General features: G+C 39.6%; 1 protein-coding gene across 4 annotated transcripts in view; it reads left to right on the top strand.

The window, feature by feature from the left end:
• The window catches only part of PPP1R13B (protein phosphatase 1 regulatory subunit 13B), an 88,226-nt gene that overhangs the window by 38,556 nt on the left and 28,740 nt on the right, over positions 1–20,930 (top strand). For 3 of the 4 annotated variants that reach the window (XM_087447852.1, XM_087447854.1, XM_087447853.1), the window contains exons 3-4: positions 6,990–7,109; positions 12,263–12,339. In XM_087447852.1, coding sequence (XP_087303978.1) covers positions 6,990–7,109; positions 12,263–12,339 — 197 coding nt within the window. Of the gene's footprint in view, positions 1–6,592; positions 6,779–6,989; positions 7,110–12,262; positions 12,340–20,930 lie in introns of all 4 variants that reach the window. The other variant, XM_087447855.1, reaches the window with a different exon arrangement.

The raw sequence follows: 20,930 nt of genomic DNA on the forward strand, positions 1-20,930 counted from the left end.
CCCTAGCACCTACCCCTCTTTGCTTGGCTAACTTCTATTCATCCTTTGCTTCTCATCCCTTCCTTGAATCTTTGTGAGTATTAAATTTCCCTTCCCTGTGCTCCAGTACTGTCATAGTATTTATCAAACCTAATATAGTAGCTTTCATGTCTCTCTCACTGGACTAAAATTCCTGAAGTCAGGGACTTGCCTGTTCACCATTGTATCCCCTGTGCCCAGCCTAGTGCTCATAATAGTTCCTTTGTAAGCACTTAAATCATTGAGTGAAACGGAGCAGCAAAGCTGGATCCTGAAGAACTATTTCCCAGTGGGTGAGATTCAAAGAAAGGGGAAAAGAACTATAACAGCCTTTCTCAATCTTTTTACCCTAAAGGAACCCATAAAGTAATTGTCAGGTTTCAGAGAACTCCTGCATAAAAATTAATGCATCTATAACTCATGGTATATTAGCGTGATCAGTATATGTCATAAACGTAATACTCCAATATAATTGTCAATGGTTTTTTTTTGGTGAGGAAGATTCATCCTGAGCTAACATCTGTTGCCAATTTTCCTGTTTCTTTTGCTTGAGGAAGATTAGCCCTGAGCTTACATCTGTGCCAGTCTTCCTCTATTTTGTATGTGGGTCACTGCCACAGCATGGCTGATGAGTGGTGTAGGTCTGCGCCGGGGATCCGAACATATGAACCCGGGCCACCAAAGCGGAGCGCGCCGTGTGTAACCACAACGCCACAGGGCCAGGCCCTAATTGTCAGTGATTTTGAGAAGAGACTATTTCTCTGTGGATCTGTGTATTAGTTTGCTAAGGCTGCCGTAACAAAGTACCACAGACTGGGTGGCTTAAAAAACAGAAATTTATTTTCTTGGGGCCAGCCAAGTGGCACAAGCGGTTAAGTGCATGCGCTCCGCTGCAGCAGCCTGGGGTTCGCTGGTTCAGATCCCGGGCACACACCGACGCACCGCTTGGCAAGCCACGCTGTGGCGGTGTCCCATATAAAGTGGAGGAAGATGGGCATGGATGTTAGCACAGAGCCAGTCTTCCTCAGCAACAACAAAAAAAAAAGAGAGAAGGATTGGCAGATGTTAGCACAGGGCTGATCTTCCTCACAAAAAAAAAAAAAGAAGAAGAAATTTATTTTCTCACAATTCTAGAGGCTAGAGGTCTGAGATTGAGGTGTCAGCAGGCTTGGTTTCTCCTGAGGCCTCTCTCCTTGGCCTGTAGACAGCCATCTTCTCCGTATGTCCTCACATGGTCTTTCCTCTGTGAGTGTCTGTGTCCTAATTTTTTCTTCTTATAAGGATACCAGTCATATTGGACTAGGGCCCACCCTAATGACCTCATTTTAACTTATTACCTCTTAGTACCTCTGAATGACCTCTTTAATTTATTATCTCCTGTCTCCCAATAACGTCACATTCTGAGGTGCTAGGGGTTAGGACTTCAATGTATGAATTTGTAGGGGGGACACAACTTAGCGTATAACATTCTGTTAATTGGGCCAGTTTACTACCCTACTCTTTTTGTGGTTGCCTTCCCCACACAGGGTGTCAACTCTAATGCAAATCAGGAGTTGTAAGTCAAATCTTCAGTTTTTCCTTTTGTAAAATTTCCTTCTCGATTTTCTTGTTGCCTTACCCAAGAATGCCTGAAAGTCTTATCATAGATTTCCATTATGTCAAGAGGCTGATAAGGAATAGTATATATTACATGGTATGTGTAGGGTAGTTTTGTTTCCACTTTAAAATAAAAATGACATTTTAGTTAACCTTGCTTATTAAAAAGATAGTGAAGCTTAGCTTGCTTTTCTTGAAATTAATCTTTTCTTTAAAATTTTTTTTTAATTCATAAAGGGAAACAATAAATTTCTGTTAAATAACTGGTTTAAGGCAAATTGGATTTAATTTTTATAAAGTTATGCTCAGATTTGGTATATTTAAATAAAGGTAAATTGATTTTAATTAATGTAAAAAAACATGAAAATTTATTGATAATGTTGATGAGTAAAGTGACTAAAACTAAAGCTACTAACACTATAAGCCAAAGCAATATGAGTAAAAATATGGCCAAAGACACAATTTTCTGCAAAACTGAGGGACATGATTGGGCTTTAATATTGGCCTCACCATTATAAAATTATAATGTACATGTTTTTAAAAATATTTTTTATAGGTGTGTATACATAAAAAGTGTTACTTTTGTTCAAAACAAAATTCCACCCACTAAAAGTGAAGATCTAACTGGCTTTATTAAGCAATTCATGAGTTGGGCATCATCCGATCTAGCAAGTAGAGAGAGAGATACTCCAGGGAGTTATACAAAATAGCCAGTTTTTATAGGAAGGGGGGTGGGGTGGGGAAGTTTATTAGCAAAAGAAAAGAGATGATTATTTTGGGCCAGGATGTCTTCTCTGTGGGGAGAAAGGACCGGCAAGGGTTTTATCTTATCGTGCAGGTTGCATCTTCTTCCTCTAGGGGATGGAGAGGGCTCACACGTGACAGATTACCTCATTGGTACTGACCAGAAAATTCTGGTCAATTGATTAAGACGACATTTCTGGGGAAGGTCAAAACTGCAATTAGGTCAGGTATTAAATCTAGGTTTGGTGTCATATCCTGGGCTTTAGCACAAGTGATGCCATTTTGGGCCTGTGGTTTTTCTCTTTAACACTTTCAAAACTAAAAATATGGGATGATATTTACTTCTTTAATGTTCAATTTGTGCTTGTCTTTTGCTGTACAGATACTCAGTTCTGAGTTGAACTTGAGCCAAGCACACACAGATTTCATTTTCAACTGAAATGAGACAGTTTCTGTCCTTGCCCTTGATGTTTGCTGAGTAAGACAGAGCTTACCTACAGGTGTAAGAAGCAGCACAGCGTGTGCTACATTTCTATGAACGGCAGGATTTTCTTCTTGTAGAAGTCTAGAACTTATCTAGGGCAGAGCAGTAAATTACACCTTGAACGTGTGATTAGACTGCAGCTTGCAAAGTTCTCTCTCTCATCTGAAAGTCAGGTTCTCAGACTGAACAGAAGATTTAGAGAAAGGGTCTCTCACCCAGCCATACACCTGTGTTGAAAGGAGGAAAAACACTGGTCGGATTCCTCCTGCCACTATCTCTCCCAGGTCGTTTTCTATCAGTCTTCTGACTTGCTGGTAGCCTTCCTCACTTTCAAGCACAAGGAGCAGTGGGAACATTTCAGGCTTTCCTTTCTTTTCCCTTTAATTTGAGATAAAATTCGCATAACATAGAATCACCATTTTAAAGTGTACAATCCAGTGGTTTTTAGGACATTCACAGTGTTGTGCAACCATCACCAAACTCTGTACCTCCCCATTCCTTCCTCGACACCACCTTGGCAGCCACTGTATTACTGTCTGGCTCTATGTATATGACTATTCTCGGTACCTCATATAAATGGACTCATTTAATATGTGGCCTTTTTTGTCTAGCTTCTTTCACTTAGCCTAATATTTTCAAGGTTCATTCATGTTGTAGCATGTATCAGTACTTAATTCCTTTTTCTGGCTTAGTAATATCCATTGTATGATGTACCACATTTTATTTATCCATTCATCAATTGATGGACATTGGGTTGTTTCCACTTTTTGGCTACTATAAATAATGCTGCTATGAACATTCATGTACAAATATTTGTATGGACATATGTTTTCAATTCTCTTCAGTGTAGGCCTAGGTCTAGAATTCCTCTTATCTCACACCTTGTCTTCAAAAATTGCCACATTGGGCTGCCAGGAATGTTTGTAAAACACAAACACTAATAAAATATAAAACAGAAAGACATAATTAATAACTAAGCAAGATTCCACTGCTGGGTATTTATCCAAAGAATGTGAAAACACCAACGTGTAAAAACACATGCACCCCTGTGTTCATTGCAGCGTTATTCACAATAGCCAAGACTTGGACGCAACCTAAGTGCCCATCGAGGGATGAATGGATAAAGAAGATGTGGTATATATACACAATGGAATACTACTCAGCCATAAGAAACGATGAAATCCAGCCATTTGTGACAACATGGATGGACATTGAGGGTATTATGCAAAGTGAAATAAGTCAGAGGAAGAAGGTCAAATACTATATGATCTCACTCATTAAGTAGTAGATAATAACAACAACAAGCAAACACATAGAGACAGAGATTGGATTGGTGGTTACCAGAGGGGAAGCGGGGAGGGAGAAGGGCAAAAGGGATAATTAGGCATATGTATGTGGTGATGGATTGTAATTGTATTTGGGTGGTGAACATGAGAACATGATGTAATCTGTGCAGAAATAGAAGTATAATGATGTACACCAGAAATTTATGCAATGTTGTAAACCAATGTTACCACAATAAACAACAAAAATAAATAAATAAACTAAGCAAGAATTACCAAAAAATACCATAATTTCACAATACAACTCACTTTTCACCTACACAATCCACATTTGTTAATATTAGCAATGCAAAGAGCCAGGGGGACAGCTCCTGAGGTGTAAAACTTCTCTTTAGAATGAAAAATTCCCTCCAATTTCCTATTACAGGGATTGAGGTTGTAATAGGTCTTATAAGTTGGTTGGCAGCACGTAGGGAAATGTTGGGGGAGATGTTTCTGAAGGAAGAGGCTAATGTCGTCAGCCCGTGGTCCTCCCCTCCATGCTGTGCAGCGCTCACCAGTTACCAGCTGCGTGCTTGCCAGGTCCCCTTCTCCCTGGTTCTCAGACACCACCTCAGCTAAGTGACCTTACTCAACGTCACCAGTAATATGTCATGGTGATGGCATGAGTACCCTGGTATGAGAGATGAGAAAGATGCCCCCCCTTCCTGGGGTTCTCCCCAAAATCCATAACCTCAATCTAACCGTGGGAAAAGCATCAGACAAGCCCAGATTAGGACATTCTAGAAAATATCTGACCAGAACTCCTCGAAACTGTCAAGGTCACAAAAAGACAAGGAAGGATTGAGCTATTACAGACCAGTGGAGACCCTGGGTTTATGACAAGTAAATGCAATGTAGTCTTCCGGATCAATTCCTGAGACAGAGAGGACATTAGTGGAAAAACTGGCAAAACCTAATTAGAGCCTGGAGTTTAATTAATAGTAATGCACCAGTGTAAATTTCTTAGTTTTGACAAATACACCATAGTTATGTAAGATATCAGCGTTAGGGGAAACTGGGTGAAGACTATATGGGAACTCTCTATACTATCTTGGCAATTTTTCTCTAAGTGTAAAATCATTCCAAAATAAAACAATTATTTAAAAAATATATATATGCACATGTAAACAAAAAATTTAAAGGTGCAGAGGAATAGATTATGATGTGCAGGATCTCTATGGTAAGACTTAAAAAGAAACCATTGATGAACACAAGGTACCTGAAAGAAATGGAGAGAGATCACCATGCTCATGGACTAGAAGACTCAGTTCACAAAGATGTCATATCTCCCTAAATTTATTTATAAATAAATTAGTATGATTGCAGTCAAAAGCCTACCTTTAAAAAAAGAACTTGACAAGCTGCTCCTGAAGTATATATGAAGGTGAAGGGCTGAGAAATGCCAAGACAATTTTGAAGATATGCCGTGTGAGGGGACTTTACCTACCAGATAGCAGTACTCTGTAAAAACGATGGTAATTAGGACTGTGGTGTTGGCATAGAGGTAGATCGAAAGCCGATAGAATAGCAGAGACAGCTCAGAAAAATCTCACGTGCATACGAAATCCTGATACGTGTCAGAGGTGGCAGTTACATGTGTGGGGGAAAGGATAGACTATTCAGTAGACAATGCTGGGAGGATTGATTATTCAAGTCAGAAAAAATAAAATCAGATCAATTCCATAGAGACGATGAAAGTAATGCTTTAAAATTTGTAGAAAAAAATGAGAATATCCTTTTGACCTTGGAGCAGTGAAGAATTTATTGTACAAAAAATTCAAAATTGGAAAAGATTGGTAACTGCTTACATTTAAATTTTTTAAATTACTGTGCAACCAAAGGTACCAACAAAATTAAAAGACAATCCTATTTTCAATCTATGTAACCAACCCCAGATTAGTATCCAAAATATAAACACTTCCTTCAAATACTTAAGAAAAAGGCAAACAACCCAGATTGTTTTTTTTTAAGGTTCATAATACATGAGGCAATTCAAAGGAAAATGGAGTATATTATAAACATATGAAAGTGGTAACTTTTAAATTTAACAACTGTCTTAGTGCTCTTCTCAAGTAAGTGGTAAAGAGATATTTTGTTAGTGAGCTTTTTAAAGAATATTTGAAGTACATTAATACATTTAATTTTATAGAATTTAATTTTTATTATTGGTAGTTTTTGCTTTCTGCAAGTGCTGACCGACATTCACAATAATGTTACCTGAATTGCCAGGAAGTGCCCTGTCCATCCTTTGTACATGTGACTGCCACGTGTAATGTTTTGATGAATGATAAGACTCAGCCAGTTTGTTAATGTGTTTGTATAAAGAGTGAGAGGCACACTGGTTCATGATAAATAAATATTGTAAAGGGCATTTTTTCAATATTCCCTATTTAATGTTCCAAAATTGCTTTTTTTTGTGAGGAAGATCAGCCCTGAGCTAATATCTGTGCCCATCTTCCTCTACTTGATACGGGACGCGCCACGGCATGGCTTGACAAGAGGTGCGTCGGTGCGCACCTGGGATCCGAACCTGCGAACCCTGGGCCGCCGAAGCGGAGCGCTCACACTTAACCACTTGCGCCACCGGTCCGGCCCCCAAAATTGCTTTTATGTATGCTTCTTGTCTTTATGTTACCTAGATTATTTCCCATTCATATTCCTGCTTTTCTTTCATTAAAGTTAAAATCAGTACTTATAATATCCTTGAATTCTACTATGTATGTGTACATTTATTTAAATTTATTTTTATTTTTTTTAGTTTTGGTAGGAGTCATTTTGTTTGTTTCTGGAATAAGTAAGATGTGTGTTTTTTTTTTCCCTAGAGCGTCCCATACCCTTTGATCATATGATGTATGAACATCTTCAGAAGTGGGGGTCTCGAAGGGAAGAAGTGAAATTTTTCCTTCGACATGAAGATTCCCCACCTGAGAGCAGTGAACAAGGTAGATAAGTGCTTTTTTTTCTCATTTGTTAATTTTTGCCATAAAAGCTAATTTAAGAAAAATAGGAATAAATATTAAAATAATTATTCACGTGATTTTTTTCCTTAACTCACAAGTAGTGAGAGGGAGAGCTGGTCTCTCACATTTCTTTGGCCTCTGTTGTTGCAGTTTACAGTTGTTTCACACTCTTTAGGCACCCACCACTTGCTTCCTTCTCAGGACCCTAAGTCAGTCAGATAATGCACTCAAATGTGTAGGGGGACCTGCTATTTAAAGGAATTGTAGGGCCGGCCCCGTGGCTTAGCGGTTGAGTGCGTGCGCTCTGATGCTGGCGGCCCGGGTTCGGATCCTGGGCGCGCACCGACGCACCACTTCTCTGGCCATGCTGAGGCCGCGTCCCACGTACAGCAACTAGAAGGATGTGCAGCTATGACATACAACTATCTACTGGGGCTTTGGGGGAAATAAATAAATAAATAAATAAATAAAAAATGTAAAGGAATTGTGTTTTTGATAAATACCAGATGGATCAAATATCTAGATTTTAAGAATAAACAAAACTATGAAAGGATTAAAAATTCTGGGAAATATGTTTTTTTTTTTTTAAATTTCTTAGTGTGAACAAGACCTTTCTAAGTGTAACACTAAGCCATAAAAGACAAGACTGGTTTGTTGGAAAAAAACAAAAAAAACTGCATGGCAATAACCACCCTAAGCAAAGTCAAAAGACAGATTATAAACTGGGAATAGCTCATATTGCAAAGGGCTAATTTCCTTTACATATATGAGTTCCTAAAAATCGATAAGGAAGAAAAAGAAACAGTAAAAAAATGGGCAAAATATACAAAGAGTTCACAGAAAAAGAAACATACATGGCCCTAGGATATATGAAAAGAAGTTCTGCCTTACTCCTGATCAAAGAAATGCAGGGAAAACACTGAGATGCATATTTTACCTGTCACATTGGCAAAGATTAGAACATTTAATAACACACTGTTGGCAATGGTGTTGAGAAACAGGCGTTCTTCCACATTGCCGTGGGAGTGTCAGCTGGCAGCTTGTATAGAGGGCAATTTGGCAATATCTATTATAGCTTACAAAAGCACAAAACCTTTCACTCAGTAATCTCACTCAGAGCTTATCCTAAAGCTGTCCCTGCACACATACAAAATGACGTATACATAGTGTTACTCACAGAGCATTGCTGGTAGGAACAGCCTAAATGCCTGCCTACCAGGGACATCGGGCTAAAGAAATCATGGTTACCTCTGTACAGTGGACTGCTCTGCAGCCATAAATAACAAAGCTCTGTGCCCTGACCTACACCATCTTCTGGACACGCTAAGTAAATAAGTACAATGCAAAGCAGTGTGCACTCTGCTACCTCTGTGTAACAGACGAAAGAGTAATTATGTCTATATTGGCTTGTGCATGTACCAAGTATCTTTGGAAGGATACCTAAGAAACTGATAACATTGCTAGCCCGGGGGGAAGGCTGTGGGAGAGGAGAGGGAGGGAAAATCATTAATTTTGTATCTGTTCCTTTTGAATTTTTAACCATGGGAATATTTTGAATTTGAATTAAATTTTGAATTTTGAATTAAAATTTAAACAAAATAAGAGAATCTTTTTTTCTGCAAGCATATATACTCTACAGTTAAGAGACCCTTAACTTGTTATTTAACAGTGATCGTGGATTACTTGTAGTATTTAAAAAAAAATAATGAAAGGACATCCTTTTGTAAAAAGAAGATTCCTTCATTGCAAGTTATCCCGCTTTATTTGTATTTTATATTAAAGGATATTTTGCCTCTAGGATGAGCTACCTGTCTACTTTAAAATCATCTTTCCATAGCCGTAAATACCGTTATAGTGCTGTTTTTTACAGTGCACCATTACTTCTAGATTTTATTCCACTGGCTCCTGGTCATCTGGAGTTGAGAAACCAAAGCTCCAGGTCCAGGTCTTCATCCACTTTACCTTAGACAAGGGCCCTGCCTCCTGGACAGAATCCTCCGAGAAGGAGGATTAGACTGGCTGACAGACAAGGTGCTGTTCTAGTGCTAAAAATTTATTTTAACTCTCTTCCTGAGTTCTCCAAATATTTATACCCTCCCTTTCCTAGATATACTTAAGAAGTTTTATATTTTACTTTTACTGATATATGTACATAACTCTTAATGTTGCAGGGTGGTGGGGGGGGGGAAGTCTTATTTTATTCTCACTTTATAAATTTAGAAGTGTTAGGGATACCTAAGAGAACTGTCCAGAGTCACAAGGAAGGTGACAATGCTGACCTTCCAGTTGACCTTTGTTGTACCATGGTGCAGCTTAGTCTAGTTGTTGTGGTGACACGGCAAGTACACACAAGATGAATGGGGAGGGCGGAATGTTTTGCCGTGTGGTGTTAAGGAGACAGCCATCAGTGCAGAGCAGAGTGGTTAAACAAGGAGTACTGGGGGAGATGGGGCTTGAAGTGGACCTCCGAGAAGGAGTAGGGTTTGGAGGGGCAGAATGCAGAGCTGCTGCATTCTAGATGGGATCAGGATGAAGGAAGCTCTGAGGTGGGGTGTGGTGACAGGGGATACACCTTTCTCAACCCGGGCTGGTACGGAGGATTGGTCAGGATTGGAAGAACCAAATTCATCACACAACTTGCATCACTTTTCTAGAACTCTCAGCAAAGTCCCTGCTTCCCTATTTAACACTCCTCAGTTTAACTCCGATGGCATTTGTAGTAGGACCCTACCCATCTCTTCGACCTCTTCGTTCCTTCTTTCTCTCTCTCAGCCACACTCTTTCTTGCATGTCTATTCTCTCTGTGTCCTAACCCAGGATTCCATCTCCCCCAACTCGAATGCCATAGAATGACTCACGTGGGCTCAGTGTTCCTGTTCTGTTTTTGTTCACTGAACTTCTCCTCCAGCTTGTGTTCTAAGCCACTAGAGTCGAGGATTGAAGACTCATGTTTCCTCTGTGCTTCCCACAGAGCTGAGACAAGGCAGTTGTCACCAATTGATATTATTTAAAAGGGACTACATTGGAGTGTTTATCATATGTAGAACTACAGAATATAACAAGAAGAAGTAAAAGACATCCCTGGAAGAGTGAGAATTCTGTTTGGAAGCTAGAGGAGAGCGTAGAAGACATTTACTTCAATCACCTTTTACACCTGGGGAAACTAGCTTAGAGTGTAACATAACTCGATGCAGGTCATGCAGAGCATAAACTAGAACCCGGGAGCTGGTGTGGTGGAGTTTGGAGCGAGGCTGCCTGGGTTCAGCCCCAGCCCTGCTGCTTACTTAGCATGGACCTTGGGCAAGTGACTTCACATCTCTGTGCCTCGGTTTCCTCGTCTGCAGGGTGTGTAGGGTTGTCGTGGGGGTTAATGAGGTGTAGTGGTGAAGTGCTCAGAGGAGCTTGGTGCACAGTAAGTACTCACTAAATGTCAGCTCTTATTATTCATTATTTTCTGAGTCCAAAATGCAAGATCATTAAGTTTCGTCTTTACCAACAAAGATTAAGTGGCACTTGGTATAATTTTAATGTTGTGTGTTTTATAGTATTCTAATTTCTTGATAGTTTGTTGTTTGGAAGAGGCAGCAATTATAGAATATTAAATTTACCTGAATAGCTTATACTTTAAAAATACCAGGAATAACTAAGAATTTAATTTACCCTGTAAATTGATAGATGCCATAGTCTAGGGGGTATGTATGTGTGTAATTCCTGCTAATAGGAAACTACTCTAGATTTTATGAAATGGCTGTTGTATATTTCATGACTGTGTTCAGTTGCAGGCCACGTCACTCACATTCGTTTAAACTCTTGTCGTTATCACCCCCAAGGACCCTTTTTTGGATGTTCTGTTTTTGCTTGTCCCCCTCCTGTCCCCTATCAGATACACATATATCTGTTTATGTACTATATATCTTTGCTTTTACATAAAAAGAGTAAGATATTTTTATCCTCTAAGAACCAGTCTTTGTCCCCTTAGGGGCAATATCACTGTCTTTGAGAATACATGGTTTAAGGTGAAACCATATTTCCATAATATAATTTTTCTTCACATTTTTCAAAGTAATAGGAAGGAAATAGAAGACAAAATATTTTTCTGTCTTTTTTTTTTGACATTAGGTTCATGACCCTTTGAAGTCATGTATTCTAGGTGATAAAGTGGGCTCTGGGGTGTGATAATTCTCAAAATAGCATGAAGTAAAAGCTGGAGAGATGAGTGAAGTAGGAGCAGCCATTCAACACATCAGACATGAATTTATATGGCTTCAGAGTCACCTGTTAAAGAATTGTGCATCACACTTGATTTTGTTTAAAGAATACTACAGGACATATAGAGAATTATTCCAGTTTAAATTTGAAGCCTTTTTTTTTTAACATTTTAATTTTTATGGAACAAAGGAGAATTCATAAGACTACCCAAAATGAGATGGTGTCCCATCTTGGTTTTAACCCTATTAGTGAAGATGAGTTTTGTACATCAGTTTTGTTTTTTTGTTTTTTTTTTTTTGTTGAGGAAGCTTGGCCATGAGCTAACATCTATTGCCAATCTTCCTCTTTTTGCTGAGGAAGAGTGGCCCCGAGCTAACATCTCTGCCCATCCTCTATTTTGTATGTGGGCTGCCTCCACAGCATGGCTTGATGAGCGGTGCGTAGATCCCCGCCTGGGATCCAAACCTGCGAAGCCCGGCCGCCACCTAAGCAGAGTACATGGACTTAACCACTACAACCACGGGGCCAGCCCCTATACATCACTATTTTTAATTACTGGATATTAAGTTCTATTTTAGTCTCTTCTAAAATATAAAAAGCCTTTAAATTTTTTTTAATATAAATTAATTGTGATAAGATACCTATAACATAAAATTTACCATCTTGACCATTTTTAAGTGTTAGAAATCTTTTGATACAAGTCAATTTCAAGACTCCGAACAGAATGTTAGAAGAAAAAATTTCATTTTAACAACTTTATGTATAAAGATAAATTGTAAAACATTTTTTCAACTGTACTAAATCTTGAGTTGTTCAGCCTGGTATTTTAAGCTGTGTTCAAATAAATATTTGAGTAAGTGAAGAAATGGGAGAATATCGTTTTTCTAGTATGTCTTATAGTAAGTTTTGTCCTCTCATTTCTTTAGGTGGCCGTCAGACCCAAGAGCAAAGAACTCAGAGAAATGTAATAAACATACCTGGAGAAAAACGCACTGAAAATGGGGTAAGTAATAGTGATTTAAATTGAAATTTTTAAATTGCTTTTTATAGGTACTGATGAGTTTGGGTTATAATTTATTTTTAAAGAATTACTGTTTGGGTAGAAATTGTCATTTCTGTTGAATATTTCAAAACTTCTTCTCAAGTTATAAAGGGGCGGGTACTGAGTGGTTTTACCAATCCACACTCTGGCCCACGCACGGGGTAGTCTCAAGCAGAGCAGTGCCCTCCATGCCCTTCACATGTTGCTGCCCATGACATGACCTGCAGCAGCAGCCGCGTACCTGTGTGCACGTGACAGTGGCCTGTCCCCCGGAAGCAGATGGTTTCAGTCTCTAGACTAAGAGATGAACAAGCAGACTTGCTATGTATCTTCAGTGTTGTTGTCCTGAACTTTCTGTCAGGTTTTGAAAGACAAAATGGCTGGTGGGTTGAAGTCTTCTTCACAACTGCCTCCAGGAGAGAGAACTTCCTTTATCATAGGTGTAGAGCATAGGTGTAGAGATGGAGAACAGGCCTAACACTGATTATAGGTGAGGAAGTGTGTCTAAGTGGAGGGGTTCTTTTTAAGAAACGTTGGTGCATGTTAAACGAATAAGCAGAAATGAATGGATCAGAATGAGAATGAGTAAATGAGAGAAGAATGAAGAATGAGAGAAAATGTCAACATGGTCTTTTCTAGAAATTTTAGTAATAACTTTTCCAAATAATTTTAAAGGTTGGAGAATTAGTTTCTTTTTCTGGCTCCGCTACTAACTAGGTATGTAACCTTGGGCATATTATTTCCTAACACCATGCTTGGCACGGCCAGATACTGGTAAAGAACACAAGGTCTGGAGCGTGAAGGGCCCATATTCAGACACTGGCTTTAGAACTTTCTAACTAGCTAAATTTGACCAAGTTACTTTGCCTCTCTACTTCCCAACTTAATATTGTTGAATTGATGTTTTAGTTCTTTTATTGGCTACCATTGTGACTTTAAGTGATATACTTAAATCTCTGTTTCTTTGTCCTATCTACTTTAAACCATATCTCTGGACCCCCATCCTTGTAAGATGAGGGTATTAGCACCCCCTGCCTTTTCCATCTTGCCTGCCCTCATACCTTCTAGCTTTTTCAGCTGTACTTTTATGTTGTCAAGGTTGATAATATTTGTGTACTGTTATCTAACTAATTAAGCCTTTTATACTTTGTCTATAGGTTGGTTATAAAGTTGAAAACCATTTAATAGTGTTTATTATTTTAGATTTTGCAGATATCATCCACTGCAGAGCCAAGTGGTATACTGATTATATTTTCTTCTCTTTGACTCCAGTGTCATAATCCTTGTGCCAGTCAGGGAGAACTATTCCTAATGTCAAGATTATGGATTCTCCTTCCTTACGCTCCAATTTCTAAAGATCACTCCACAAATCCTCTTGTTAGTCCTGCCCTCTAACATACTTGTCCACTCCAAATCTAGAGCCTCTGTGGGGTTCTGCCAGGCATATCTGCTTCAGAAAGTCTTAAGAAATAAAGGCCCAGACCCCACTGGCGGAACTTTTGATTCAGTAAGTCTGGGGTGGGCCTGAGAAATTCCCCATATGACTGTGTTGCCCTGCCATTTGGGAACCTCCAGGTTACATGCACGTATTGTCATAAGCTTTCAGAACTTACTTGCCCAACAGAATTTTGAAGATCCTTTTGAGTTCTTGGATTTCCCAGGACCTGAATTTCAAGGAAGGTGAAATAAATGTATTGGGTAGGCTGTGTATTGAGGTGAGATGTGTGTATATATGATATGAGGAAGGGACTCAGAAAGAAGGGATTTCAATGGTGTAATAAAGTGAGTTTTGATGTTTCGATATGATGGATCTGTGATCTTTTCCCTGATGAAGTTGTTTCTTGGTAGCACGGAGATCGGAGATAACGTTTATATTTCAAGATCAACAAAACTGAAACCTGAAACCAAAATTTAAAATGTGTTTGTAGCGTTTATGTAAGCTTATAATTAGAGGGAGGTGGAGAGCTAGTCTAGAGGTATAACTCTGTGCTGGAAGCATTACATCAAAGATGTTACTATATTTTATGACATACATACTTGCCTTTTAAGCCTAATAATAGATTACCTTTGTAAAGCATTTTATTGTCTACAAAGCACTTTTACATGCTTTTTTAAAGTTAACAAGATGTTAAACATCTTTCTCCAAAAAAGTTTTTGTGTATACCCTGGATATAGAATAATGGTATGCTGAACTTTCTGCCTCATGGGCTACAGCAACTAGGAACAGATCAAGCTAAGGGAGGAGGGCATGTGGGTTGGAAGAGAAGGGCAGTATGCTGAGTTGGTGTGATTCATGCCCATTAGCAGCTGCTGATGCAAGAGGCTGGGGAAGTGCTGCTCTCCGAAAATTGCGGGTCAACAAGTCGGATTGTCTAAGAAAGGCCCGGACCCCACTGGCAGAACTTTTGTTTCAGTAAGCCTGGTGTGGGCCTGGAAAACTCCCCATATGACTGTTGCCCTGCCAGGTTTGGGAACCTCCAGGTTACATGCACACACTCTCATAAGCATTCAGAACTTATTTGTCCAACAGAATTTTGAAGATGTGGTTTGACTTTATGCTATAAAGGCAAACTGATTTATTCTCGTTGTATGTGCCTACATCCCAGGTAGATACAAGCCATCAGGGCACAAGCCAGCTTTGGTATTTCCTCATTGCCCAGAGCTTCTGCTGTCTCTCTGTTTTTGGCTCCTGTAGCCTACTTACTATTGTGTCAGCTCATTGATGCTCTTAAAAATAGGTTTTTATGTTTTATCTTGCCTTTTAGATGTTGCAATAAGGAGTGTAGTTCAGTTTGTCTTGTGGGCCAAACTGTTGGAAACAGGCAGTTCTCATGGTGTTTGGCTTGTAGCTCTCATGTGGCACGTAGTTAGTTTTCTCTGACTGTTGTGTTTTTTGATAGCTGATTATCTTGCTGATCTTTCTAGCCCTAATCATTTCTAGCCACTTGTCTTGGGTATAAATGTTTGTTGAACTGAACTGAACTGATATGGGTGAATTTTAATCATAAGAATAATTCACACTTATAGGATAAAATAGCATATTGTAGTATTATGGCAGGGGATAGGGATCCGGTATATATTTTAGATGTCTAATTGACTCATTAATTTGTGAAACTTAGTAATCGCTGGAATATGAAATATTCCAGCTCCAGAATATAATGAGGTGTTAGAGAGGCTCAATTTTACTGAATATTTTATGTGATAAAAATAAGCCTACATGTTTATAATGTATCTTGATATCATTATCACCTATTTTTTTGTTTGCTAAATAGGCAAGTAAAAATACTCTCCAAACCTGAAAATTTATAACTTTGGAAAGATAGGAAAAAAGAGGAATGATTTAATGTTCTAGAATATTGTGTGAGCATAAATAGATTTTATCCTAATTATTTTGTCAGAGTTTTGTTTTAGGGATGTTTGTCATTTTGAAGTGACATTATACTTAAGAATCCAGTTATACTTTTTTATTTTATTTTATTTTTGTGTGAGGAAGATCAGTTATACTTTAAAAAACTAGTTATGGTTTTATTTTTTTATTTTTTTTTTTTTAAAGATTTTATTTATTTTATTTTTCCCCCCAAAGCCCCAGTGGATAGTTGTATGTTGTAGCTGCACATCCTTCTAGTTGCTGTATGCGGGACTCGGCCTCAGGATGAACGGAGAAGTGGTGCCTCGATGCGCACCCGGGATCCGAACCCGGGCCACCAGCATCGCAGCGCGCGCACTTAACCACCAAGCCACAGGGCCGGCCCTAGTTATGGTTTTAAATAGATATCTTGTGATGATTAAATTACAAGATAGGATACTAGCTGTTTGGTCTAATTCTTTTTTATTTCTTACTTTTTTTATTGTGAAATATATATACAGAAGAATGTGTAAAACATGTACAGTTTAAAGAACTACTAAAAAAGAGCACTCAGGTAACTACCACCCAGGCTTAGAATTTCTCTATTCTTTTTAAAGCAATTCTATTCAATTTATTTTGCTTTTAGACAGACCAAATACATTATAAAAGCAAGATATTTGGTGGCGGCTACTTAAAGCCTGTCTCAAATTCCACAGAGAAAGAAAGGGTGTTTTTGGAGATAGGTGTGTCAACAAATAAATCACCATACAATGTGAAAAGTGTAGTAAAAGTAGAATGAGGCACTGAAATAATAGGCTGTGATCAGATTAATTTATGGAGGTGGTGGACGTCAGGAAGGGTTTCCCAGAGGAGGAGATCGGAGGCTTCTGCAGAGATACAGAGGAAAAACAGGAAACTCAATGGCGGCAGAGAGTTATAAACATGTTGGTAACAGCAGAACCTGCAACACGGGGACAGGAAGGTGGGGGCAATGCTGAAGAGGGAAGAGAGCCAGAGGATTGGCCAGGGAGGTGCCAGATCTTCACTGTGCTAAAAACCTCGACTTAATCCTGTAAGATTTTTTTTTCCCCCCAAAGCCCCAGTAGATAGTTGTATGTCATAGTTGCACATCCTTCTAGTTGCTGTATGTGGGACGTGGCCTCAGCATGGCCGGAGAAGCGGTGTGTCGGTGTGCGCCCAGGATCCGAACCCGGGCCACCAGTAGTGGAGTGCGTGCACTTAACCACTAAGCCATGGAGCCAGCCACAGTCCTGTAAGATTTTAAGCAAGAAAAAGACAGGATCAGCTGTGTTTTAGAAAGATCCCTCTGGTACTAGTGTGCGAGAAGTATATATCCGGGGAGTGGGGGTGGGAATGAGACTGGAGACAGGCGGCCTTGCAAGGTCCTTGCTTGCTGTACTTTACAGTAGAGTTACAACTACTTGAATCTCAGAGAGACTTACTTTCAAAGAAAATATTTGAAAATAAGAATTTTAAGGTTATGAAGATATAAGCTCAAAAGGCACCAGTTATCTATAAACTACAGTATAGAAGAAATGTCACTCCTTGAGATGATAGCATAAACAAGGGAGGTTATTATTAGCTAACAGAATGATCTCTCTTTAAAAATTCTTAAACACTTTATTAATATGAGAACAAGGTTACTATCCAAGAAAAGAAATTCCTTGAAAATCATTTCTCAAGAAAAAATTACCAGACCTGAGATTTTTTTTTTTTTTTTTTGAGGAAGATTAGCCCTGAGCTAACATCTGCCACCAATCCCCCTCTTTTTTGCTGAGGAAGATCAGTCCTGGGCTAACATCCGTGCCTATCTTCCTCTATTTCGTATGGGACGCTGCCACAGCATGGCTTGATGAACAGTGCGTAGTTGCATGCCTGGGATCCGAACCTGTGAACCCCAGGCCATTGAAGCAGAGCGCATGAACTTAACGACTACGCCACCGGGCCGGCCCCGATGTTTGACCATTTTTGATCTATGAAAACGCATTTTCATATGATTCAAACTACTAATAAATCAATAGATGGTACCTAGTGGTGTTTACCCTTTGATGCAGTAAATGGCTGTTGGTTAGGAGCAGTCGTATGTGCCTATGCTGCAGCCTGGGCAGGCAGTACCTCCTATGTCATGGAAAGGGCATCCGGCTTGCTGTCAGGAGATGCACCACCTGAGCTTGGGAGAGCTGGCCAACCAGCTCCCCAGAGACTTAGCTTTCTCATCTGTAAAATAAGCTTACTTTCCTTATAGGTTTTTTGTAAGCATCAACTAAGGTAACTGTAAACTCAGGTATATATAAATGTCTGATATGGAGCAAGTGCTCATTCCATGTTGGTGAATCTCTCAAATTCAGAATTCATTAAAAAATACTGAGTTCTCTCCCATGTCTGGAAGTGATGTCAGATCCTGAGTGTCAGAACAATTGTATCAGAGATTCCTTAGAGGATCAGGAAAAACTTCAGGAAGCAGATGGATAGGTAGAGTTTAGAATGTGGGGGCATTGTAGACAGAAGGAAGAATGTAAGCAAAAATATGGTGGTGGGAAAGTGTTGGTTCTGGAATAGAGAGGCAAGCATAGATGTGAGAGAGATCATAAAGAGCACTGAGCAACAGCTTATATTTGGAGCAGGGTAGGCTCAAGTCAGAGATGATGCTAGAGCCATTAATAGACATAGGGAAATTTAGGGGGGAAGTCAGGTTTGCAAGAAAAGAGAGGAGTTTGGTTTTAGACATGCTGAGGTTGAAGTGCTGACAGGGCATACAGATAAAATTTGGCTGTGGGAACTGTGGATCTAGAGCTCTTTGGAGAGAGGTCGGGGTGGATCGGTAAGGTGTGTTCTTCATATAAACTAAGTACGAAAGAAACAAGTAGGACAAACTGTTGAACTATGGCATATCGTCTCATTGAAACTTGAAAGCTTAGGGAATTTACCTTTTTATTTTTTTCCCTGAATAATATTACAGTGACATTCTTGTCTATTATAACCAAAGATGAAGTTTTTTGGTTGACTATTAAAATCAGCATATCAGGATTAGAGCTGTCATCTGAAGTGACCCATTAGCCAGTAGGTGTTTAATTGCTGACGGAATCCACTAGTCTTTTCTATTAACTGATTACCAAGGAATAAATGTGAAGCATTGAGGAAAAAAGCAGTATTTATAGTTAAAAACTCTATTGATTTTACTATAATCTAGCTCTCTTAAACATATGCTCATAAATATTCATAACCACTCTCTCTTCTTTGGATTGTGACAATGTTGTTGGGAATAACAACCAAACTCCTGTAAGTAGTGAATAATAGAATGATGGAAGTATATAGAGCCTTTATGAGATTTTACAGTAAATGGATGTGGTTTTTAAATATGTCTGCAGGGGCCGGCCCCGTGGCTCAGCGGTTAAGTGCGCGCGCTCCGCTGCTGCGGCCCGGGTTCAGATCCCGAGCAGCACCGACGCACCACTTCTCTGGCCATGCTGAGGCCGCGTCCCACATACAGCAACTAGAGGGATGTGCAACTATGACATACAACTATCTACTGGGTCTTTGCGGGGAAAAATAAATTAAAAAAAATATATATGTCTGCAAATTCTTTACCGTGCCTCCCTTCAAACGGTGGAACCTAATTCCCCTCCTCTCTCAGACTTAGTGACTTGCTCCTAACAAATAGAATGTGGAGAAAGGGATGCTATGTGACTTCTGAGGCTAGTTCATAAAAAAGATAGCTTCCCCTTGGCTCTCTCTCTCGGATTGCTTGTGCTGGGGGGAAACCAGCCACCGTGTTGTGAGGACACTCAGGTAAGCAGCTCTGTGAAGAGGTCTGCTTGGGGAGGAACTGAGGCCTTCCACCAGCAGCCGGCATCAACTTGGTAGCCATGTGAGTGAGCCATCTTGGAATCAGATCCTCCAACCCCAGTCAAGGCTTAAGACGACTGCAGCCCTAGCTGACATTTGACTCAACCTGTCGACTTGGCCAAGCTGCTCCTAATCCTTCACCTGCAGAAACTGTGAGCCATAATGAATATTTATTGTTGTTTTAAGTCAATAAGTTTAGGCGTGATCTGTTACTCAGCAATAGAGAACTAATACATGGCCCGTGAAATGAATCAAGTTGGACTGTTGATTCTCAAATCATTTTCACAAGTATAAAAATATACCAACAGTGAAGGCATGAATAAAGATGGACTGTTGATACCCAAACCATTTTCACAAATATAAAATATACAAATTGAACAATGAAGTCATGCTTATATAAGTAGTAAGAAACACATAAATACAGTTGGAACATAAAATGTCATATAATGAAAGTTTGTTGTACTTCCCAAAGGAGGAAAAGAAGGCTTCGCAGTAGGCGTCTTTGATGGAGGAGATGCAAGGAATTGTTCTTTGGAATGACTTCAGAATGTAAATTGTTCCTTTTGCATCTTCTTCACCAGTTTTTCAACTTTTGGGGAGATTGCCCTCAAACTAAACTTAAAAATAAAGTTATAGGACAGGAAAGCATCTTTAGGGTAACAAAAACTAAACGAGAGCACTTCAAGAGGTAGCCCACGTGCACAATGGACAGAGGGTTGTAGCAGATGCCCCTCCTCCTTGTCACATGTACTCAGAGCACGCCATTTGGACTCATCCAAGGGTGATGTGCAGTTCAGAGTGTGCCGTATTCTTTTTTTTGCTGAGGAAGGCTGGCTCTGAGCTAACATCTATTGCCAATCCTCCTTTTTTTTTTTTCCCCCCCCTAAAGCCCCAGTAGATAGTTGTATGTCATAGTTGCACATCCTTCTAGTTGCTGTATGTGGGACACGGCCTCAGCATGGCCAGAGAAGCAGTGCATCGGTGCATGCCCGGGATCCGAACCCGGGGCGCCAGTAGCGGAGCGCGCGCACTTAACCGCTAAGCCACGGGGCCGGCCCTGCCGTGTCCTGTTCTCTCGCCAGGAGCGGTTGGGTTGAGTAATTTGGTGACTGTTTATTTGCCTGGAACTGTAAAGTCAGAAATATCACTTCTTATAGGACACTCATTTAGTGTGTTTGTGGATGAAAGTCATTATAGCCAAAAAAAAAAAAAAACAGTTGTCTGGAAGATGGCATAAATTTTCAGGAACTATGACAGTGAAGAGTTGTTAACTGAACAGATTGTGCAAGGTGATAAATCTTTTTGTTTTCATAGATAAAATTGCAATCTTTGATAGTTT

The sequence above is a fragment of the Ceratotherium simum genome, chromosome 24 (assembly GCF_057802395.1).
Source record: "Ceratotherium simum simum isolate JZ-2026a chromosome 24, ASM5780239v1, whole genome shotgun sequence".
In the NCBI taxonomy this organism is placed as follows: Eukaryota; Metazoa; Chordata; class Mammalia; order Perissodactyla; family Rhinocerotidae; genus Ceratotherium; species Ceratotherium simum.